Source organism: Octodon degus, unplaced genomic scaffold, assembly GCF_000260255.1.
Source record: "Octodon degus isolate 3935 unplaced genomic scaffold, OctDeg1.0 scaffold00037, whole genome shotgun sequence".
Lineage (NCBI taxonomy): Eukaryota > Metazoa > Chordata > Mammalia > Rodentia > Octodontidae > Octodon > Octodon degus.
Window position 1 is genome coordinate 3,657,375 of NW_004524613.1, and position 20,992 is coordinate 3,678,366.

At 46.4% G+C, this 20,992-nt stretch overlaps 1 protein-coding gene across 2 annotated transcripts; it reads left to right on the top strand.

Annotated features, from left to right (window-relative positions):
* Positions 1-8,263: 8,263 nt before the first annotated feature.
* On the top strand, positions 8,264-18,858 carry Bpifa3 (BPI fold containing family A member 3). Of its 2 annotated transcripts, none has more exons than XM_004630976.2 (8): positions 8,264-8,306; positions 8,397-8,601; positions 12,952-13,108; positions 14,899-15,006; positions 16,412-16,555; positions 17,780-17,864; positions 18,242-18,305; positions 18,710-18,858. In XM_004630976.2, the coding sequence occupies exons 2-8, from the start codon at positions 8,490-8,492 to the stop codon at positions 18,742-18,744; spliced, it is 705 nt and encodes a 234-aa protein (XP_004631033.1). In that variant the 5' UTR covers positions 8,264-8,306; positions 8,397-8,489; the 3' UTR covers positions 18,745-18,858. The 2 variants fall into 2 exon arrangements, with proteins under 2 accessions (XP_004631033.1, XP_023570650.1); XM_023714882.1 differs by having other exon boundaries at positions 12,952-13,033.
* Positions 18,859-20,992: the final 2,134 nt, after the last annotated feature.

The window sequence follows — 20,992 nt, forward strand, 5'->3', positions numbered from 1 at the left end:
TCCTGTCTTTTTTTTCTCATAGAGATTTTATTTTTTATTATGTTAATCTTTCTACACTAACAAATCAAAAGTACACCAACTACAAAAACTATTATGCATACTCCTTGCTAAATCACAGATCTTTTTCAAGGAATGGAAAGCCTTCAAAGTCATTTTTATTTTCATTACAGTTTTCTCTAAAAAGACTGGAAATCATAACGCAGCATTTGGCATACAAGATTTTACCATCTTTAACAAAAGCAGCGAAGTCACTGAATGACCCGGTGACAGCCTCCTCGAGGTGCAGTGTTGCTGGTCCCCAGGGCAGATGGTGATTGTGTGCTGAGGGGGCCCCACTGGGGACACTGTCCATGACTGCTGTCTGTGGTGGGGCTCTGCCTGTGCCCATACACACACCTCTTTTTTTTTCTTCTTTTCAAAGTTTTATTGATAAACATATAGCAATGAGACAGTTTCAAATCAAATCGAAAGTACAGTTTCAACAAATAATACACTGCATATATTCTTCTTAGTGGTTAATTGCTGTACAAGATGCAAACTTGTGATTCTACTTACAGACACCATTAGAAAAAATCATTCTATTCATTAAGAGAATACAACTATATACCTATCCCAACCACTTTGAATACACAGATACAAAATGGACATTCACAGTTATACCCCAATTTTTTTAAGTTCCATTGTTGAATATTATAGGTGTGTAAACTCAGCAAAATATTCTAAAAGAGTCCAGTAGCCCATAATAGCATTGGGTCTTCTGTTTAACTGGAAATGTCAGAAATTACTGACCTGAGTCCCCCACAGCTCAACACAACAACATGGCTTTACTTCCTATATTTCATCTTCATACTTTTCTACTGGATGTTTAAGACCAAGGTAAAGCAGGACCTGTGCAACAAGAGTTGTAGCTTTTTGGTCTGAGAAGGTCAGTGAAATGCCCTCAGGATTTATCCTGAGATCCTGTACCTCAGATTGTAGAACCTTTGTCAGTGTCAGCCATGTGGATGAGTCACGGCCAATGATTGGCCAATGTGCTTTCTCACACACCTATCTTATAGACCATCGCAGGCCTGCTGAAGAACACCACCCTTTATCAAAGTGGACCAGTTACTCTTTAACTGTCAGTCACTATATAAAGCCGAGACTTTCAAAATACTCAGCAACTAACACAAGAAGTCTTCCTGTCTTGTCTGGGATATTTTCTGTACTGATCCTGTGACTTTGGGTGGATCCATCTTCCCGGCCCCGGGCAATGAGAGCTGCAGCCTCATCCTCTAAGTGCTCTTGGCAAGAACAGTCTTAAAAGTTGTGATTAAAGTTACATTTCTTGTTATATAGGTCTCGCTTTATCTTGGTCTTAACCATCCAGCAGAAAAGTATAAAAACGAGGTATTAAAAAGTAAAGTAAAAAAAAAAAAAAGTAAAGTCATTGAGGAGCTGGGGAGATGGCTCAGAGGAATAAGTGCTTCCTCAGCAAGCACAAGGGCCTGAGTTCAATCCCCGGTTCTGCCAAAAAAAAAAAAAAAAAAAATTAGAGTCATTTTAATTTGCTGATCTATATAAAAGGCTTAAGTCAACAACTTCTGATATTGCCAGTCATACGGATAACCCACTATTATTATGGACTACTGGACTATATTGGATTATTTCGTTGAATTCACGCACCTACAATATTTAAATGACAATGGAATATCCATCTCTGACAAAACTAAACAATAAAAGGGGATATAAATTAAGGACCATTTTGTATCTGTATATACAAAATAGTTAGGATAGATATACAGCTACTTTCTCTTAATTCAATGAGAAGAAAGATTTGTACCAATAGTGTTTGGGCAGGATATAATGTCTGCATCTTGTACTATGAATAACCACTAAGAAGACAGCAATATGCAATGTATTAATTATTTCTTTTTTTTTTTTTTTTTGGCGGAACCAGGGATTGAACTCAGGCCCTTGTGCTTGCCAGGGAAGCACTTAACCTACTAAGCCATCTCCCTGGCCCCCTTGTATTAATTATTGAACCTGTCCTATTCTTCTGTTTTGAAACTGTCTCATTGCTATGTTTCTTAATAAAATAAATAAAATAAAATAAAAATTTTTGCCTCGTGACTGCTTCCCAGCTATATGATCTACATAAACTACACCACTAACTCTTATTTTAAATAAACTCTTTCTTATACAAATTTTTTGTTTCTTGGTTTCAAAGCCATCTTCCTGTATTCCATGATACTACATTGGAATTCTACAAAACTCATCTTCTTCCTAGCGTGCTTCTTTCTACTATCTGCCAGGAGGTGTCACTAGAAAGGCATTAGAGAACCAAAGGAAGCAGAAAGCAAAATTTCTTCTTCCGCTGAACTTCACATCCCACTGTCTGAGGAAAGCCAGGGCTGCTGCATACATGGACTAGGGTACTCATGACGTGTACCAGGACTTGAGATTGGACAGCTGCTCTTGAGTGAACTGGAGGGGACGCCTACAAGGTGTGCAAGGTCTCCCATGCACACACCTGACCTCTCCTCCCCTTTATCAATTGCTGTGGCTACACTGGAGTTTCTGTTCTTCCTCCAGCAGGGTCAGGGTACCTTCAAGGGAAGAGCAGGTTTTTTTCAAATTTTTTTTCTATGTGGTACAGGGTCTCACTATGCAGTTCAGACTAATAGTGACCCTCCTGTCTCAGCCTCCTCAACACTAGGATTGCGGGCTTTTACCATCACGCCCAGTTTCAGGCTTCATGGGGATTGAACTCTGGTCCTTGCGCTTGTCAGGCAGGCACTTAGACTGCTGAGCTGTTTTCCCAACCCGGGAAGAGTGCTACTTGGTGCACTCCAATAACTCATCTCATGGGGCACTTACAAACACTTTAAAAGGGGATCCATGCTCAGCCCAATGAGAAGGACCCCGGCCCCCAGCGCCCCACCCCTCCCAGACACTATTTAATCATCTACTATGATTCCTTCATGGCACTCATTTCTTTATGAAATTGACCCACTGAAATCTTGTTCGCTAATGTATGCCCATCTGTCCCAGAAGGCAGGTCAGTAAATTCAGGGAGTTTTCTTTTCTGCATTCTTCCCTGGTTGACACATGGAGATGTTCAGTAAAACTTGTCAACTCACTGGAAAATAAACACTGGGAACTGCCACACACAGTGCAAAACAGATTGGGGAGTGTCACTCCTGAGTCCCACAATCCCTCTCCCAAGGCTCCCTGACATCCAGAGGTGGAATTAAGTGGAAGAAGTTAACTCTGCAACTATTTTCAGCAACCATGAGAATTTAGAATCAGCTCATGCAAAGTGAGCAAATATTGAGTGACAGCTGCTGGAGAAGATTAGCATGAGGAGGACTGGGATCCAAAGGCTGAAAAGGAAAGAGAAGCCTCGGTTGCTTTGAGAAAGGCAGGGGCTCAGTGGAGAAGCCAGGTTGTGTGAAGAATGAAATTAGCAGTCAAACAGGCTGAGGGTGCATGTGTTCTAAGGGGAAAAAAAAAACCCTACCCACTTCCTCTTCCCTTCTAGCTGGTGTTGACGGCACGGGAGACTCTGAATGCCGACTCATTATCAGTGACTTGCCTTCCCCCCTCCTCTTGAGGACACTCATTGGAGGCTGGATCTCTGGCTCGATGAGCTTGGCTCCTGCCCTCTTGGGGTTGCAGAGGCTTCTGGTTATGGTGAGACTTGCAGTCTTCATCTTACCTGCTGCACCAATCCCAGCTTGGTGGAAACTTTAGTAATTGCCACACATGTCCCACAGAGTGTTCAGTGACCTGTGTTGGCTGTGTGGGCTGGAGAGGAAGTACAAGTGACCAAACAGACTTGCAGAGCCCCAGATGAAGCACAAGAACTATAAGAGAATTTATCCAGAAACAGAGAGAATCTGCTAGATCCTCCTCCAGCCAGTGTGGGTTCACTTCTCACCCCACCTTTGCTGACTGTGTGCCTGCAGACGGATGACCCCAGAGTCAGACCTCAGTTCAAGTTTGCCTTTTTTATTCCTACCTCTTCTCGCCATGAGTGTGGCTGGTGGCCTGGCGAGGGAGAAAGCATCGTGTTGGAGAGCAGAGTGGGGTGAGGGATGGGAAAGGTGGTGGGGAATGAATGACAGCTCCTCTCACCTCCCTTCCCCAGATCTGGCTGCTGTCTCCTGACCCAGTCCACCACTTCTTCTCCAGCTGGGTGTCTTAGAGTGTTTTACTCAGGGTCTGAGCTTCTGCAGAGAGATGCTAACAATGGTACCCATACTGTCAGGGATTAAGTAGATAATTTCAAATAAAGCACTTCACCTGCTTCAGAGTCTGATCAGAAGTCACCAAGCCACCTGCTATGCCAGTGGACACCTGTAATCCTAGTACTTGGGAGAATCACTGCAAGTTCGAGGCCAGCCTGCACTAAGAGTGAGATCCTGTCTGGAAGGAAGGAAGGAAGGATCAAAGGGAGGTAGCCAAGCTATACAGGCATCATTTTCACCATTGTAGACCAAGCATGGTGGTGTACACATGTAATCCCAGCACTCAGAAGGCTGAGGCAAGAGGACTGCCAAAATTTCTAGGCCAGCCTGGACTACATAATGAGTTCAAAGCCAGCCTGAACTACATAGCAAGACCCTGTCTTAAAAAAAAATTCAGCTAAGTGGTCCCATGTATCATGGGCATCAAAAACACCAGGAAATTCATCTCCAGGTTTCACTTTGGAGACTTGAACTTGTTGCTCAGAGCTGGCCCTAGAATCTAGATTTCTTCAAGTACCATCCCTCACCCAAAGCATTGTGATGCACCCCAAAACTCTAACTTTTCTACTTAGCATTCCCCTGTCCAGGTCACTGAAGAGGGGGAAGCAAGAGCATCCTCTGTCAGACCTAAGGTTCCATTCAGAAAGGGGTCCTCTTCCTCCAGGTCTTACTGCTTGAAGGAAATTTGTCTTTGGCTTAAAGTTCCAGTTTCCAGTCACCCCTCACTGTAAATACATGAGTGCACATGCAGACAGAGGAATGAATAAATGAATGGGAAAAGGAGTAATGCATTCTCCTCCTTAGAAGAATAATTTTCAAAGTATGGGCTAAACCTACATCATCTCCCTAGAACCATTGTTCCCAACACACAGGCACGCACCCACACACTCACATGTGCATGTGCACACATTCACACCAGCCTTGCGAAGCAGTCTGGAACCTGCATTTATTCCCTGGACCTTGCCCACCCCAACCATGGCTCAGAACTTAGAGCAGCCTCAGAGCTCAGGAGAAGCAGCAGCCAGATCAGGCACTGGAGAGTGCCCTGCACAGAAGCCTTGCCAGCTTCTGCCTCCTGTGGCCCTGGAGGGCTCCTACCTGCAGCTCAGCCCCTTCTCTGGGTACACAGGAGCTGACATCTCAGCCAGTGCCCCCAGCCACATGGCTTCCTGTGCTCCTCCTGCCTTCCTAGCCGCTTCTTTCTTCAGGGCCTTTGCCCTTCCTGTTCTCCACCTGGCATAGGTTCCAAGTTTTCATGCCCAGGGCTAGGGCTAAGCCCTCCTCCTGAACTCTGCTCAAATGTTACCTGATCTGAGAGACTAGCCCTAGCCCTGGTCCACAGGGCCTGCTCTACCCCTTGGCACAATAGAACTGACCTGAAAGACAGGAGGATGGGCTGAAAGGATGGGTACACTGCATCCAGGTCAAACTTCTGGGGCCCATTGTGCAGGAGGCCAGGGAGTTAGCACTACATCCATGGGTGGCCAGGAAGCCCATGGAGAGCTGACACTGGGAGAGACATTTGTTAGTCTGTTGCATTATTTAAAAATCCAGAATTTCCTTCACCTTTTGACAAAGCTGGATCTAAGAAAAACCACATGGGTGATAAAGGCAAATGCTGACAGCTAAGGTTGCCAGGGCCCAGAAGACACAGGCTCTGGGCAGTGCTGGTGACAGTGAGAAGCCTGTTAAGATGCCAATTGACCCAGGCCTGGTCAGGAGCTTGCTTAGCTTCTGAGTCTCCCTGTGTCCCCAGGCCCCTGACCTGTGGGGCATGAGGGTGAAATGAGATTGCATATAAAGTAGACCGAGGCTGCTTCAACAAAGCCGTCAGGCTCAGGTTGCTATGGTTCAATCCCCACAACTCAAGCCAGCCAGTCATGCCTTGAAGGCATTCGGAGCAAAAAAAAAAAAAAAACCAAAAAACAAAAAAACACTTCTGCCATTTTGGGGGCCGGGGAGATGGCTCAGTGGAATAAGCGCTTCCCTGGCAAGCACAAGGGCCTGAGTTCAATCCCTGGTTCCACCCCAAAAAAATAAAATAAAATAAAATAAAATAAAATAAAATAAAAATAAAGTAGACCGAGCACAGGAAACGAGCCCCCCAAATGACAGCAGCCCTTCATCCTTTAGAGAGCAGCTTAGCAAGGGGCAACCCTCATTCCTCATCAGCCCATCTGGGGACCAGTGTGTAAGGAAGAGAATGAGAGGGTGACTATGGAGTGTGACTGAGCACATTCCCTTCCTCCTTCCTCCAGCTGTCCCTAACCTCAGACCCTAAATCACCCAAGAAGCAGAGGTAGGAGTTAAGCCCTGGTCCCAGAGACCCCAAAGCACCTGCTCTTCCCAGCATGTGATTCCCACGTCATGCCGGCTCCACATCCAGGGCCTGCCCCTGGGCAGGGCTCCCTGCTCCCCTAGCTTTGATCCCCTGTGTCATGCATCAAGCCCTGAGTGTCTCCACTCAGTCCTGGGTGTTCATGTAATGAGAAGCCAGAGCCCTGAAACCACAGTGCTGAGGGGGTGGGCTTGACAGTGTCCCCTTCCCCTTCTTCAAGTGACCAAAAGAACCAAGATAGTGAGTCAGTGCCTCTCAGTGGTGCCTGCTCTTCTCCAGTTTTCTTCACACACACACACACACACACACACACACACACCTGGTTACACAAGACCTGGGTTAGAAAAGTTCACTTAAAGTAATTGATATTTTACAAACATTTCCAAATGCGAGTGTGACTGCAGAGTCAGGACCTCACATAGCAGGAAGGCAGCACCCTGAACGAAGCTCTCAGCATGATCCCTTACACAGTGCGATGGATTGCCAAGTGTGAGCCAGGGCTCAGTGCTTCAGTGACATTTGCAAAGCTCATTGACACCCGTTTGCTGAGTGGGACCTGCACTTTCCCTGGAACCGCAGGAGAAGAGCACAGGGTCAGTGATAGTAGCCTTTATTTCAGCACTCACAGCAGCATAGCTGTGGAACCAGGCCTGTGGGGCTGCAGTGCAGTGAGTGGGCAATGGGAAGCAGGGGCAAGAGGCAAGATCTGAGACAGCACAGGTGCCTGCTGGACCCCGAGGCTGGACTTTTTGCTCTGTGTGCAAGGAGAAACCATGGAGAGCTCTGGGCAGAAGGGTGGCAATGTCTGAGTTGTATCTTCAAATGCTTTCTCATAAGTCTGGGGATATAGCTCAGTGGCACAAGTGCCTGACTAGCAAGCACAAGGTCCTGAGTTCGATCCCCAGTATATACAGAAAAATAAAACCAAACATTGGATCAAATACTTCTTCATGGGGCTGTGAAGAAAAGCTGCTAAGGTTCTTCTTAGAACCCTTTACAATAATTCAGGCTACCATAGTGGTGGCTGAGGAGGAGTCAGACCTGGTCAGAGTCTGGACCTGTGGACAGAAGCTCTTGACAGATAATTGGTAGAAGGGAAAAGAGGAGTCATAGGCCACTGCAAGGGCTGGAACCAGTACCATAGAATGGATCATGGAGCCATCTCTTAAGATAATGAGACCAGCAGATTTTATCTCAGTTCTCTTAACCACTTCTCCCTGTCAACCTCACATTTCCAAGAGAAACTTGCTATTTTGGCTTCAAGGATACCTGTTCTTTCCTGCAAATCTTATTCAGAAAGATGAGATCTATGCATCCATCCATCCATCCATCCATTCAATCATTCCACACACACTCATTAGCACCTGCCCTGTGGTAGGCATGGGCAACTCTGTAGACACAAAAATCAATTAAACACATCTTCTGCCCTCAGGAAACTTAAAATTTTAATGAAGTCTCCCTCAAAAACACCCATTGCCTTAATTTGTGACAAGAAAGCATGGGGGCAGTGATTGAATTTGGTCTTCCCATGAAGAAAGCTCTGAACAGTGTAGGATCAGCCACCCTTGCTCACTCACTTGCTGAAGAGTCACCTGCACACATCCTGAGCCAGGTCTCAGAGAGGACCCCTCTTGGATGACCCAACAGTGGGCCCTGGTGAGCGTCTCTAAGCAACCAGGCCTCCCTCTGAGCTCCACAAGCCCCAGCTCCTATCCTGGTCTCCACTTGCCTGCCCTGTGAGCCAACTCTGGTGACAGCTGTCCCAGCCCACTGTCCCATCTCCCCACAGTGTGCTGAGGGCTCACTCCAGTGTCATCTTCTTGTAGAAAGCCATGAAGCCATCCATCCAAGCAGCCAATTTGCAGCCATCGGCCCAGAGCCCATCTGACCATTGACACCAGCAGGTGCCAGAACCCAAGATGCATTCACCCTGGAGGCTCCTTGTCCTCCTCACACTGCTGACTCTGCACAAGCAGCCTTGGCCTGGCCTGGCCCAGGCCCACCTGGACAGCAAATCCACCCTGGCAAGGAGTAAGCTCATCCTGTGCTCAGCCTATGGCCGTGGGGTGGGGAGGGGAAAGCAGGCCCAGCATGACTATTGAGTGACCCTGGATCAGTCCTTAACTTTACCTTTATTTTTTCTTAGACCTCAAGTGCACAAAATTGAGATTCGGATCTTCATAATTCATAGCAATGTTGTTAGTAGGAATCATTGCAAGGTCCCTCTTTAGATTCATCCTGTTACTTTCTTTTTCTCATTCACACTCCCCTGTGGGCTGGGCAGGTACTGAAGTGTCTTTAATATCTATATTTAAATATGCCTGAAGGCTTCATAAGCAATGTTTTAGTTTATAAAATTGTACTGCCATGCGTAGCTCCTTCTGGTCCTGCCGGCTCGCTCCATACGTGCTCTTGACATCTTGCTCCAGCTGACACAGAGAGGTCCATAAGGGCCATCTGTTTCCTTAGCCGTTACCCCAGAAATGGATGCTTAGGTTGTCTCTGTCGCGGCACACTTTGTACACAACATGTTACATGCCCCTGTTAGAACACACAGGAGGAGTGCTCCGGGACAGTCCCAGAAGGCCGGGCCTGTGGTAGTATAAGCCTGATTTAACTAAAACTCTCCAAGTCCTCTCTAGAATAGATGAGCCAATCTGCACTAGCTCAAGTAATAAATGGACATTCCTGTCTCCCCACAGTATCCACCACTGCAGGGCATCCATGTGTGTTAGTCTGCCAGCGCTACCACAAGGCCGGGCAGCTTAAACAACAGACATTTATTTTCTCACAGTTGTGGAGGCTGGAAGTCCAAGTTCAGAGTGCTGGCAGGGGTGGTTCTGGGGCGGCCTCTAGCTGACCTGCACCAGCGGCTGCCTTCCCCACACACCCTCACACGGCCTTCAGAGGAGTTCTCCAGGGTGTCTCCCTCTATCGGACATAAATCCAATCAGATTAGGGCCAAACTTACAACCTCATTTAACTTTTCCTTTACCTCCTTAAAGGACATGTATCTAGGGCTGGCCAAATAGCTCAGCGGATTAAAGCACCTGCAAGCAGTTGCAGGGGCCGGGGGTTCGATCCCCAGTCCTGCCATGTCGGCCCCACCCCCAGGGTGCGCTGAGACAGCAATTGAGACTGGGCGTGGTGGCACACACCTGTAATCCCAGCTCTTGGGAAGCTGTAAACAGGCAGATCACTATAAATCCGATCTAGTAGTGAGACCCTGAACACCTGCTAGATTCTTCCCTAAATTACAGAAAGAAAAGAAAAGAAAAAACAGGAAATGTACCTAGACTTCCCCACTAAGTAGGATATTTTCTGTAGGTTTTGGAATATAGTGCATTTTTTGTTTTTTGTTTCTGCATTAAGGAAATTCCTTATATTTTTAGTTTTATAAATTTGCCTTAATCCTAAATACTATTAACCTTCAACAAGTATTTTTCTGTACCTAAAAGTTAATCAGATGTAGCAACCAGGGCTCTATCCCTGGTCTGCTGTGCCAGTCCCACCCCCCTGGGGGCGCACTGAGATGGCGACTGAGACTGGGTGTGGTGGTGCCTGCTGTAATCCCAGCACTTGGGAGGCTGCAAAGAGGAGGATCACTACGAGTTCGATCTGTGCAGTAAAACAATGTAGTCCCTCTACTAAATATAAATTGATTAATTGATTAAAATTAATCAATTTTCTTCTAATCCATTAAATGATAATTGCATATTAGTAGATTTTCTGCTTTTGAGTCAATCTAGCATTTCTGCAATAAAGTGCAATGTAATATTCAACTTTATTACATACTAAATTATTTAGAATTTTAATGAAAAAAGTTTAGAATAGGAAGTCATTTCTAAAAATGTATTTTAAATTTTATTATTTTTATTGAGCCAACATATATATCTTTACAGGCATAGGATGACAATTCAATACGTATATACAATGCATAATCAGCAAATCAGAGTAATAAGTGCCTCCACCTCCTCAAATAGTAATCATTTCTACGAGTTGAGAACTTTTGTACTTACTTTTCTAGGTATTTTGAAAGCTATCACAAACTGTTGTAACCAATAGTTACTCTTCTATGCTATAGAAAGCCAGATCTAACTATTACTCTCTGAATTCTGGGAACCCATATCCAATTTCTTTCTACTCTCCATCCCTAGTTTAGAATTTTACCACATGCTTCGTGTGCTAAAAGTAATTGGTAACTTTCTGTCCTTGTACTGACCTTCAGGCAAAGCAAGTTATACTAGTTTCATAGAATGAATTTCGTATCTTTCTCTTTTTCTATTTCTCCCTTATGAGAATTTGGTAAAACTCTGCCATCCAATCATCTAGGGTGATTGTGAAGCATTTGGGGAAAGATATCCTCAATCACTATTTCTATTTTTTTAAGAAATTTCTTAGAATTTCTCAGATCAGGGATGTTTTTCCATTTTTCTTCATTAAAACTTAGAATGTTTTGATTTGCCATTAATGTACCTGTTCCAATTAGGGTATCAAACATATGAGTGTGGAGCTGTGAACCCAAGTGTGGCACACTGCCATCACCCTAGAGTGGGCACAAGTAGAATGGTAGTCCATGCGGCTGTTTCTGTGGCTTACATGGACAGTGTGTGCAAAGTGCTTCTATAGCTGTGAATGTATTTTTCATTTCTCTCACCTTCAAGGTGTCAGTTAGCATACTTAGTTGGAAGTAACAGAAAACCCAACTCAACCAGCTTTATAAATTAAAAAAAAAATCATTTCACAAGACTAACAGACATGGGTAAGAGAAGATTCAGGTTGTGCTCAACTGGAATCTCAGAGCTTCCACTCAGGCTGGATTTGTCCATTTCTGAGCTCTGCTATCATTACAGCTTTGGCCTCAGTTTTATTCTCAGCATGATAGTAAAATAATGACCAGTGGCCATCAGAGTTCCAGGAAGTCTTGCACTTTCTCAATAAAAGAGGAAAAATCTTTCCCCTAAACATAAAACATAAGATATTCTGCCTAACTAGGTAGGGCCAATATAGGTTTTATGTCATCTTTGAATCTGAAAGTACCCACAGATAAGCCACAAATACTGGTTCAGAAAATCAGTAGCTTTATCTGAATCATAGGTTTGAGAGCCTGCATTTAGTCAGGGTTCAGCTGAGAACAGGTTGTATTGATAGATGCCCATGAAGAGGGTGAGTGGATGGCTAAGTGGATGGATGGATAGATGAGTAGATGAGTATCTAGATGGTGGGTGGGTAGACATAAGGATGAATGGATGGATGGATGGATGAGTAGATGAGTAGATGGACCAGTGGGTAGACACAAAGATGGATGGATGGATGGATGGATGGATGGATGGATGGATGGATGGATGGATGGATATTGTCTTGGCAACTCTGTTTAGCACTCACAAGCTCCCAGGTGGTACTATCATCTCTGATTAAGAATTTCTAAGAGGTCTAGACATCCCTATAGTTTCACTCTATCCTTGAAACTATTTGTTTAATGTGTGTCTCCTATTAGATGGGAAACTGCTCTATGCTGTTAGTGCCCGACAGAGTCTCATAAAAGTAAATTCTCAATAAGCATTTATTGAATAATTTGTCTCAATAGTCCTGACAAGAACCTATGAGCTGGGTGTTATTATTACCCCTGTTATATAAGACCCACAGAAACAGTGGAGCTAGGATCTGAACCCAAGTTTGTGACTACAGACACTCTCTTATTTGTGACAGAAACAAGGGGTTCTGAAAGGAGGACTGGAGCATGGCTTGGGAGAACAAGAGATACACCATTGGTTTCTGCTGCTCTCCAGTTACTCAGAGTTGTTAGTGTGAGATCTGGTCCTATATAGCACAAGTTATTAAAATAAATGTGCCTTGTAGCAAGCTTCAAGGTTAAATAGGGCAGGCTGGACTAGAAGCAGAGAGACAGGACTTAACTATATTTATAGCTTTGAAAATTCCCTTCCTTTAGGAGAGATATTCTTTTCTGCTAGAAGCTGCCTTGGCTCCAGCATTTTATTCAAGCATGGGATGATTTGCACTCACTCTTTCCATAGTCACCTATTTTGCCTATTTTGTCTGAAACCAACAATTTATTGTGTTAATACCCATCGTGGGTATTAGCTCTGGGCTCTATATTCAGAGAAAGAATGCAGAAAGAACTCATGCAGAACAGTTACCTGCCAGGCTCTCTGCAGCATTTTTTGTTTGTTGGTTTGTTTGTTTGTTTCACACATCAGTCTTGGGAAGCATAATTACAGACAAGGAGCTGGGGGTGGGGGGATGTGGAGACTGGGAGGATCTCTCATCAGGAAGAGAGTGAGTCTGCCTACATCTCGGGCTTCCCAACCTCACACCCCCTGCTTTTCCATGATGCTGCACAGTATCTTTGTGCCTTTCCAGTTATTACCCAAGGCCTCATGAAGCACAAAGCAGAGGACCAAATCCAGAGCATCCGCCTCCTGGACAGTCTGAATAACTCAAGGCAGGTGGTCCCTGGGATGGTGGGCTGGCTGATTGGGGGCATGAAACTCCAGCAGCAGCAGCAGCAAGAGATCAGGTGAGGCCCTGAGCCCATCCCTGGCCCTGGGATGCTCCATGGGGCTCTGAGTCAGAGGCCAGAGCTGGGAGGATGGAGGTGCAGGGGCAAGACCCGTGGGAAGAGAGACTGGGAGAAAAGAAGGCAGAAGATCTTCGGGGACATGGTAGAGCAAGGTGATTAGCAGTGCTGGGACAGAAGAAAACACATATCTGCACTTAAATCCTAGCTCTGTTACTTACCTTGGGGAAACTGACTGTGAATGTTGGTCTCATTTACAAACTAGGAACACAAGGCACAGCCTTAAACAAACATTGGGTACCAAACAAGGTCAGGACTACCATCAGGCATCAGAGCCTGCTTTCCGTTGCTTGATAGCCATGTGAGCAAAGTCATGAGGGCACTGAGCTGAAGCCCTGAATCCTCCTCAGTAAAACAGACAAGATGGCTACCCCTGCCTCCAGGAGATGCCAGGAGCTTTTAGAATTGTGCATACAACCTCTCAGGCTTGCATAGTACAGCTCGCATTAACCTGCAGAGCAGGCTTGTCCTGCTCACACTTACTCCTTCAGACTGAGGCAGGTTCCCCGACTCCCAGGACTCAAGCTGGTCACTGGCAACACCACCGTTTCACCCGCTCCACCCCAGGGCCCTTGTCCCTCTAGCTCAAGTCCCTGCTTCTCACCAATTGGGTGAGGACCACTATTCGGTCTCAGTCACCTCTCCCACTCACATCTCTAGCCAATGTTATAGCCATTCATTGGGCGTCCACTGCATACCAGGACTTGGTGTGGAAAGTGCATATTCATAGCTGGGGAGCCAGCTCTGAGTAAAACATATAGTGCTACATTTTGAGAGTAACTTGCATCCTATTTAGCAAGACAGGCCACAGAAGGCAAATGACTAATTTCAGGTGAAGGGGCATGAGAAGACGAATACAACCAGCTGAGGGGTAAGAGTGAGAGGAATAGCGGTCCCTGAGGAACCTGAATGAAAAGGAGAGAGTGGGTGACAAGAAGGACGTGGGGAGAGTGGGTGGGAGTGGTGCAAGATCCCAAGGTAGGACAGGGTTTGAAGGGGAGAAAAGCTCTACATGGACAGGGGAGGAGCTGGAGGAGAGGGTGAGCCAGGAGCTGAGATTCACACAGAGAGGGGAAAGGAAGTGGATCGGCCCCTCATGCAAAAGTGTGTAGCAAAAACAAGGGCACAGTAGGTGGGGGCAGCGTCTCCAGGAGGAGGTCAGGTGTCCAAGCCAAGTGCAGCAACAGAGGGGCCAAGCTCAGGACACGCACAGCCACGTGGTTTGCAATGTAGGGGTGAGGAATGGAGAGAAGTCAAAGACAGCTCCCGGGATTTGGCTCCCAGGTGGTTGGTGGAGCCGGCTACTGAACTGGGAGACTCGGTCTGAGAGCAGGACCCCAGGGCTGGGGGCTGGGGGCTGGGGGCCGGGGATGGCTGGGGCTTGCGTGCAAGGGTATGGGGAACTCCACTCATGTGCCTGCCTGCAGCCTGCAGGACGTTTGGAACTGGTCTGATTCCTACCCCCAGGGGGCCTGGCCATAGCTCAGGCCTTTAAGTGGCTGCTTCCACAAAGCTGTCAGCCTCAGGTTGCTGGAGTTCGAACCTCACACCTCTCCAGCTGGCCAAAAGTGCCCTGAAGGCATTCGAGGAACAAAAAAAAAACCAAAAAACCTGATTCCTACCCACATCACCAGGCCTACTTTGCAGAGCAGCCAGCCTTGTTCTGCAGCATAAGGCCTTGCCTGTCCTGAGCTCCCCACTCTGCGGGGCCTCTGCTGTCTCCCTTGTAGCCTCAATATCACCAACGTGCAGCTGGATTGTGCTGGCATCCCGATGTCTTTTCACAAGGAGTGGTTCTCTACCAACATCTTGCTTGAATTTGACATTGAACTGACACTGTGAGTCCTACAGAAGCTGCCTGTGGGAAGCACCACTCCCCTTCACTGGGAGCTGTGGGGAAGCTGGGCCGCATGGGCAACGCAGATCTTTCTCTGGGCTTCTGACCTCACTCTCTGGGGGACCTCAGTCACACGGCTTTGTCCCTCCCAAGTCTCAGTTTCTTCAGCTGAAATGCAGATGGCAATGACTAGCAGAAGCGGGCCACCTGTTCATTTAAAGCTAAGTGAGCGTACCTCGCAGGGCTAAGCAAAGAAAGCAGGGAGGCCACTGTCATTCCTCTCGTCCCGTACTCATCACCCTCCACGCCAGGCTGTTCCTTAAGATCCACCACCGCTAGGGAAGGGGGCTGTAGCTAAGTGGAAACAATTTTTAAAATAGAAATTAAAACTTCTAAATTTCTTTTTTTATTTCTTTAAAATTTTATTTTGAAGAGTAAAAACAAATAGCAGAAACAAAGACAGAAACAGTGTAACATACAACAATGCACATGATACTGATTTTCAAAACAAGAATAGCTAATTAACAGTGATTGCTATCTATTTTTATGGTCAAATCTATTGCTCAAATTAACAGTTATGCAAGATTGGATAAATAGTTGAATATTAATGCTTGCTTTCAATAAAATATTAATGCTTGCTTTCATTTTTTCTTTTTTTTACTTTTTTAAAACTTATTTTAGAGAGTATAATAATAATTGACAAGACATTAGAAATAATACACTTTTAAAAGACCAAGATGAGAGGTATTCAACCATGGTTTTTGTATTACACATTGCTGTCTTCCATGTAGGTGCTTAGATTGAAGAGATCAGCATACAGTTAGTCAAGGTGAAAATTCTAAACATTAAGTGCTATTTTCAAAAAACTGATGGAAATTATGAGTATAATCATCTCAGCTATCCTGTATATATTCTTGAATGTTTTTCCCTCCTTCCTTTTTTCCTATTTATTATCCTTTCTCTCATCTTTGTTGTTTAATCCTTAAATTCAGTTTCTTTCCATTTCACTATACCTATTATACCTTTCAGGTTTTATCTACTCTGTCAGGCTCTTACTTTGAAATTTGAAAAGGTTCCTAAACTGGTCTCCTTCAGAAATTTTCAAAAGTCATCTGAGAGCTGGGGATGGAACTCAGTGATAGAGTACATGGGACCCGGGGATTTACTGCACAACACACACACACACACACACACACACACACACACACACATTAATAGCACTTTTCTCCCTCAAGCTGACTTCAGAGTTTAGTTTTCAGGCTTGTTGGGAGCACCCAGGTGCTGAGGGGTCCTGCCAGGGCACAGCATGAGTCCTCACCCACATAGGCAGCCCATCTTGTCCTGGCTGCTTCTGTCTCCTCCTATTCTTTCTCCATCCCTCCCCACTCCTGCTCTCTCTCCTGCAGGTCCTTCAATAACAGCACTGTGCTGCACACAAGCATGAGCCTTGTTGCAGAGTTCTGGTTGGAGAAAGATGAGTATGGCCGGAGGGATCTGGTGGTGGGCCAGTGTTGCACGGAGCCCAACGTCCTTGTGACAGTCCTCACTGAGTAAGACCCCAGCTGCAGCCTCACTTCCCCACCTCCTCCTGATAAGTCCACCACAGACCTCACCCCTCCCCCAGACCCACTCTTCCTCTTGGGCCCAAAGGCAGCCAAGCTCCCAGAAGCCAGGCCGCTCCTCTGACTTTCTAACTGGGACCTCACCTCCCACACGCCATTTGCCATCGGGCTGCAGAAATTACTTTCAAAAGCAGAACTGTGGTGATGCTCAGGGCTCCTGTTCCAAAGCCTCCAGTGCTTCCCATTGCCCTGGAGATAAAGAGCAGACTCCAGATTGTTGCTCCAGTCCCTGTGCATCTCCCCTGCAGGCATCTACCCTGTAGCCTTGCTGAAAGGCACACCTCTCCAGGACACACAAGGCAGTGTCCCACCACCGTGTGATGAGCAGGCTGATCCTGGATGGATCCTTGGATGCCCTTCCTGCCTTTTCCAAATATCCCCCTCATCACTTGTTCATTCACATATTTCCCAGAAGCTATGAGGTGCAGGTGCCAGGCCTGGTGCTATGGACACAGAGGTGAACAAGACATAGCTGAGAGCTTCATGAAGCTCTATGAAGCTCTGTACTCTGGCTGGCTGACTGGGTTGACCTCAACAAACTGCAAGATTGGTGCTGTCTCTGTAATTTCATAGTGCCAAACAGTGAAGACCAGAGCTGGCCAGATAGTTTAGCAGATTAAAATACCTGCTTAAGCAGACACAGTGACTGGGGTCTCAGTTCAATCCCCAGCATGCAGTACAGGCCCTGCCCCCAGGGCACACTGAGACAGCAATTGAGATTGGGTGTGGTAGCCCACACCCGTAATCCCAGAGTTTGGGAGGTTGAAAACAGGAGAATCACTGAGTCCGATCTGTGTAGTGAGACCCTGTAGACCCTGTACTAAATACATTAAAAAAAAAAAAAGTGAAGACCTCAGTGGATGTTGGCCTATTCATTCTTCAGATGTTCACTGACTCTAAATTATACCAGACATTCTGGGGAAGACAGCATAAGGGAACAAAGGTGGACTCTGGTGCCACCTTTGCACAGTTCTGATAGAATTGGCCTTCCTTGCTGTCCGCCCTTGGGTGAGTCACACCACCTCTCTGAGTCTCCTATTGACTGCTGCTGACAATGATTCCTCTATGTGGGGCCAGGCCAGACTTAAAAGTCCTGCCCGACACATACCTCCACCAGTAGTGTCTTCTCTGTGCAGTTTCCTCTTTTTCTAGGGCTGTTCCATTCAAGATGAAACATTTCCTCCACAACCTCAAAGAGAACATAGGAAAGACTGTCCCACATCTGGTAGAAAATCAGGTAAGTTTGAGAAAAAATATCTGCACTTTAGGTATATCCTTAGGCCTGAGGGCCAGGGCATATGTATGGGTGATTTAGCAGAATTTTCAAACCTTGGACTGTAAAACCTGAAAAATCTCAATTAAAATTTTCAGTTTGGTCAGTGTGTCCTTTGGGCAAGGGACTTGGCCCCCTAGCCTCAGTTTCCCCATCTGCAGCAGGGCAGCCATCATACTTGGTGAGGAACAAGAGAGACAAGCCAGGGGATGGTGTGTGGGGTGCACTGGTTCTCAGTGTGAGGTAGCCACTCTCACTCTGGTTCCTGCTAGAAACTCCCAACCTTGTGCCTGCCGGTACCTCCCACAGGCCCTGGCCTAAGCCTTCTCTCCCTGACGCAGGTTTGTCCTCTCATTGGCGACCTCTTCAGGCAGCTGGATGTGAAACTATTGAAAGGCCTCATGGGTGAGTGCCTGCTCTGTCTTGGAGACCACCCCAGGATAAGCAAGTGCCACAAGGAGACCTGCACCCCTGGAGTCCCCCTTGAGACCTGCTGAGGGGTATCTGCTTATACTGCAAGAAAATGTTAATGGGGACCTCCAAGAGAACTGGGACAGTACAGGGGACCCCAACTAAGCAGGCCCAAACCATCAGTTCACCAGAAATTATAACATTTCTAGCATTTCCCAATCCAGTAGGGAGCTCCAGCCCCACCCTAGCACAAAGACACCTCTAAACAGCTAAACCATGTCAGTCCAGCCCTCACCAGCTCACTGTCTTGTAAGAGCCAGGAAGTGAGCCACTCAGTGTGATCCTAGGGTTAGAAAGGCCACTGTGGAGTGCTGCCCCTTTCCTCTTTCCCCTTACAGAACAGGCAGCTGCCGACGGACTTGATCAACTATGAATCCAGACAGCACCCACTTACCAACGTCTAGGCTCCTCCGCTCCCTGCTGTTGATCAGGAGACTCCACCTCATGGGATCCTCAGTCTCCTTCAGCATAGAGTCCCTACTGTCCCTGGAACCTTAACTCCAGGCCGTTCGGGCATCTTATCCTCTCCCACAATAAACTGTAGCTCTACAGGTCTCACTTGTCCTCCCTGCCTGGGCCCTGAGGTTCAGGTGTAGGAGTCAAACCTGCTGAGGTGAACATTCTGAAAGCAAGTATCCTTTGGGTGCTCATCATTCTAGAAATACCGGAGAAAACAACCTGAACCTGTATGTTGCAACCATTCACAATTTTGTCAGGAGGATCTGAGATTTCCCATTCTCTCACTCATTCATGCCATATTTATTGAACACCTGTTAGCAAGAACATTGCTAAGCTCTAAGGAGAGCAGAGGCAGGGTGACAAGAGTGAAAAGTGGCAGTACCAAACAGACCTGGGTTCAAATTACACCCATCCCAGCTAGGAGTTTCGAGAGGACCTACACAGTTAGCTGACTGATGACTCCTATTCCCTGGCACACACCCAGCACAGAGTGAGAGCGCAGCAAGGGTTTGGGATTAAGCAGATGGGGGAATCCCAGTTTTAGGGCTCATCAGTTGTATGTGGGACAAAGAAGCACTTGAGATTGTGGTCTTCATTATCTGCAAAATGGGAATAAAAACCTTATAGGGTGTGGAGCCACAGGAGCCCAACATGCTGCTGGAGGGAGAAACCAGACGTCAACTAAAGCTGAACATGTGGCTTTTTGGGGACCCTGCAGTTCCACACAAGCTGTGCACTTAGCAGATGTCCACGCACACATGCGGAGAAAGGGAGGCTCTGGTTACCAGGCCTTAATAGCCTCTGGGACCATCACCCCCAGGGTTCTCCATAGGAATGACAACAACTTCCACTTTCCCAGAACCACAGGGGTGAACTCCATAAACATAAGGTCACACGAAGGAGGCCAGACACAAAGGAGGCCATGACACATGTCCCATGGATATGAAGTCAAGAAGAGCCAAATGTGCCAATTCACACACTTAATCCCAGCTATTCCAGGAGGAACCCAAGCTTGAGGACAGCTTGGGGAACCTAGAAAGTAAAAAGTGGAGGGCTGGAGATGTAGCTCGGTCGTAGAGCACTTGCTTACCATGGGTGAGGCCATACGTTCAGTCTCCTGAAGTACAAAATTGAAAACAACTAATCCAGGCAACTCACTGAACTATTTATGCATGTGCACTTTTTTTTTTTTTAGATATATTACAGTATATTTTAACAATTTGAAAAATAAAGGACTATTTCACAAGCAGGACGCTTATAAGGAGTACACTGAAAACCATGTGTTGTAGGTGTGATATATGTGCAGTCAGCGGGAAATGTTCATAAATGTCTTTCAATTAATTGTTAATTATTCATCATTGGACAATCAGTTGTTGAATATTGATTTCCACCATCCAAGCGTGGAGAAATCGAGGGAAAGTGATACCCACGTTGGTGATAATAGCTGACACATATAAACCCCTGGCGGGTGCCCAAACCGGGGACTCAGGGCTTACACTGAAAGCCTCATGACAACCCTGTGAGAGACAAATCTTTTATTCCATCTTAAACATGAGAACAATGACGCTCAGAGAAAGTCCCTTGCCCAAGCTCACCCAGCAAGGAAATGGCCACATTGCCAGGACACAGCCCCCAGCACAGTGCTCTCTGACCTCGGTGAATCCCCTCTTGTTGTCCACCCCTCCCACCCACCCCACCCCCCTCAGGCTTTGAGGTGAAATGACTAAACAGGTGTTCAGCAGAACTGACAAGTTCAAACAAGGATGTGTCAACAGCTCAGAGAGGAGAATAGGGCCAGAGAGCTTCTTGTCACCATCTTTCAATTCAGACTCCCTAATCTGAAACGCTTCGGCGGGGATTTGCAACCCTAAACTCCTGTGTTCCCAGATCCCTTCCTAGCCTGGAGCTTGAGGGGGTTCTTCCTGTTCCTGAGCCAAACAGCAAACACAGAGGAGGGCTGGGCTGAGAGGTTGCCTGTCCTTGGGAAGACAGCTTTTGTCTGCCTCCCCCCGACCCCTCCTGGACGGCTCAGGGCTTCTCAAAACACCTCCTTGGGCTTCTCAAATTTTATTTTAAGGTTCACAGGGTAGTATGTTCAGTGTATTTTCTCCCAGAAAAGCTTGTTAAACAATGGGCCTCTATAACTGATGACACTGGCTCCA

Bases quoted from the DNA above. Each gene is read 5' to 3' on its own strand.
- Bpifa3 (XM_004630976.2), top strand. From the start codon at position 8,490: ATGCATTCACCCTGGAGGCTCCTTGTCCTCCTCACACTGCTGACTCTG. The intron at 8,602-12,951 runs GTAAGCTCATCC...GTGCCTTTCCAG, and splicing joins CAAATCCACCCTGGCAAGGA to TTATTACCCAAGGCCTCATG. The intron at 16,556-17,779 runs GTAAGACCCCAG...CTCTTTTTCTAG, and splicing joins CTTGTGACAGTCCTCACTGA to GGCTGTTCCATTCAAGATGA.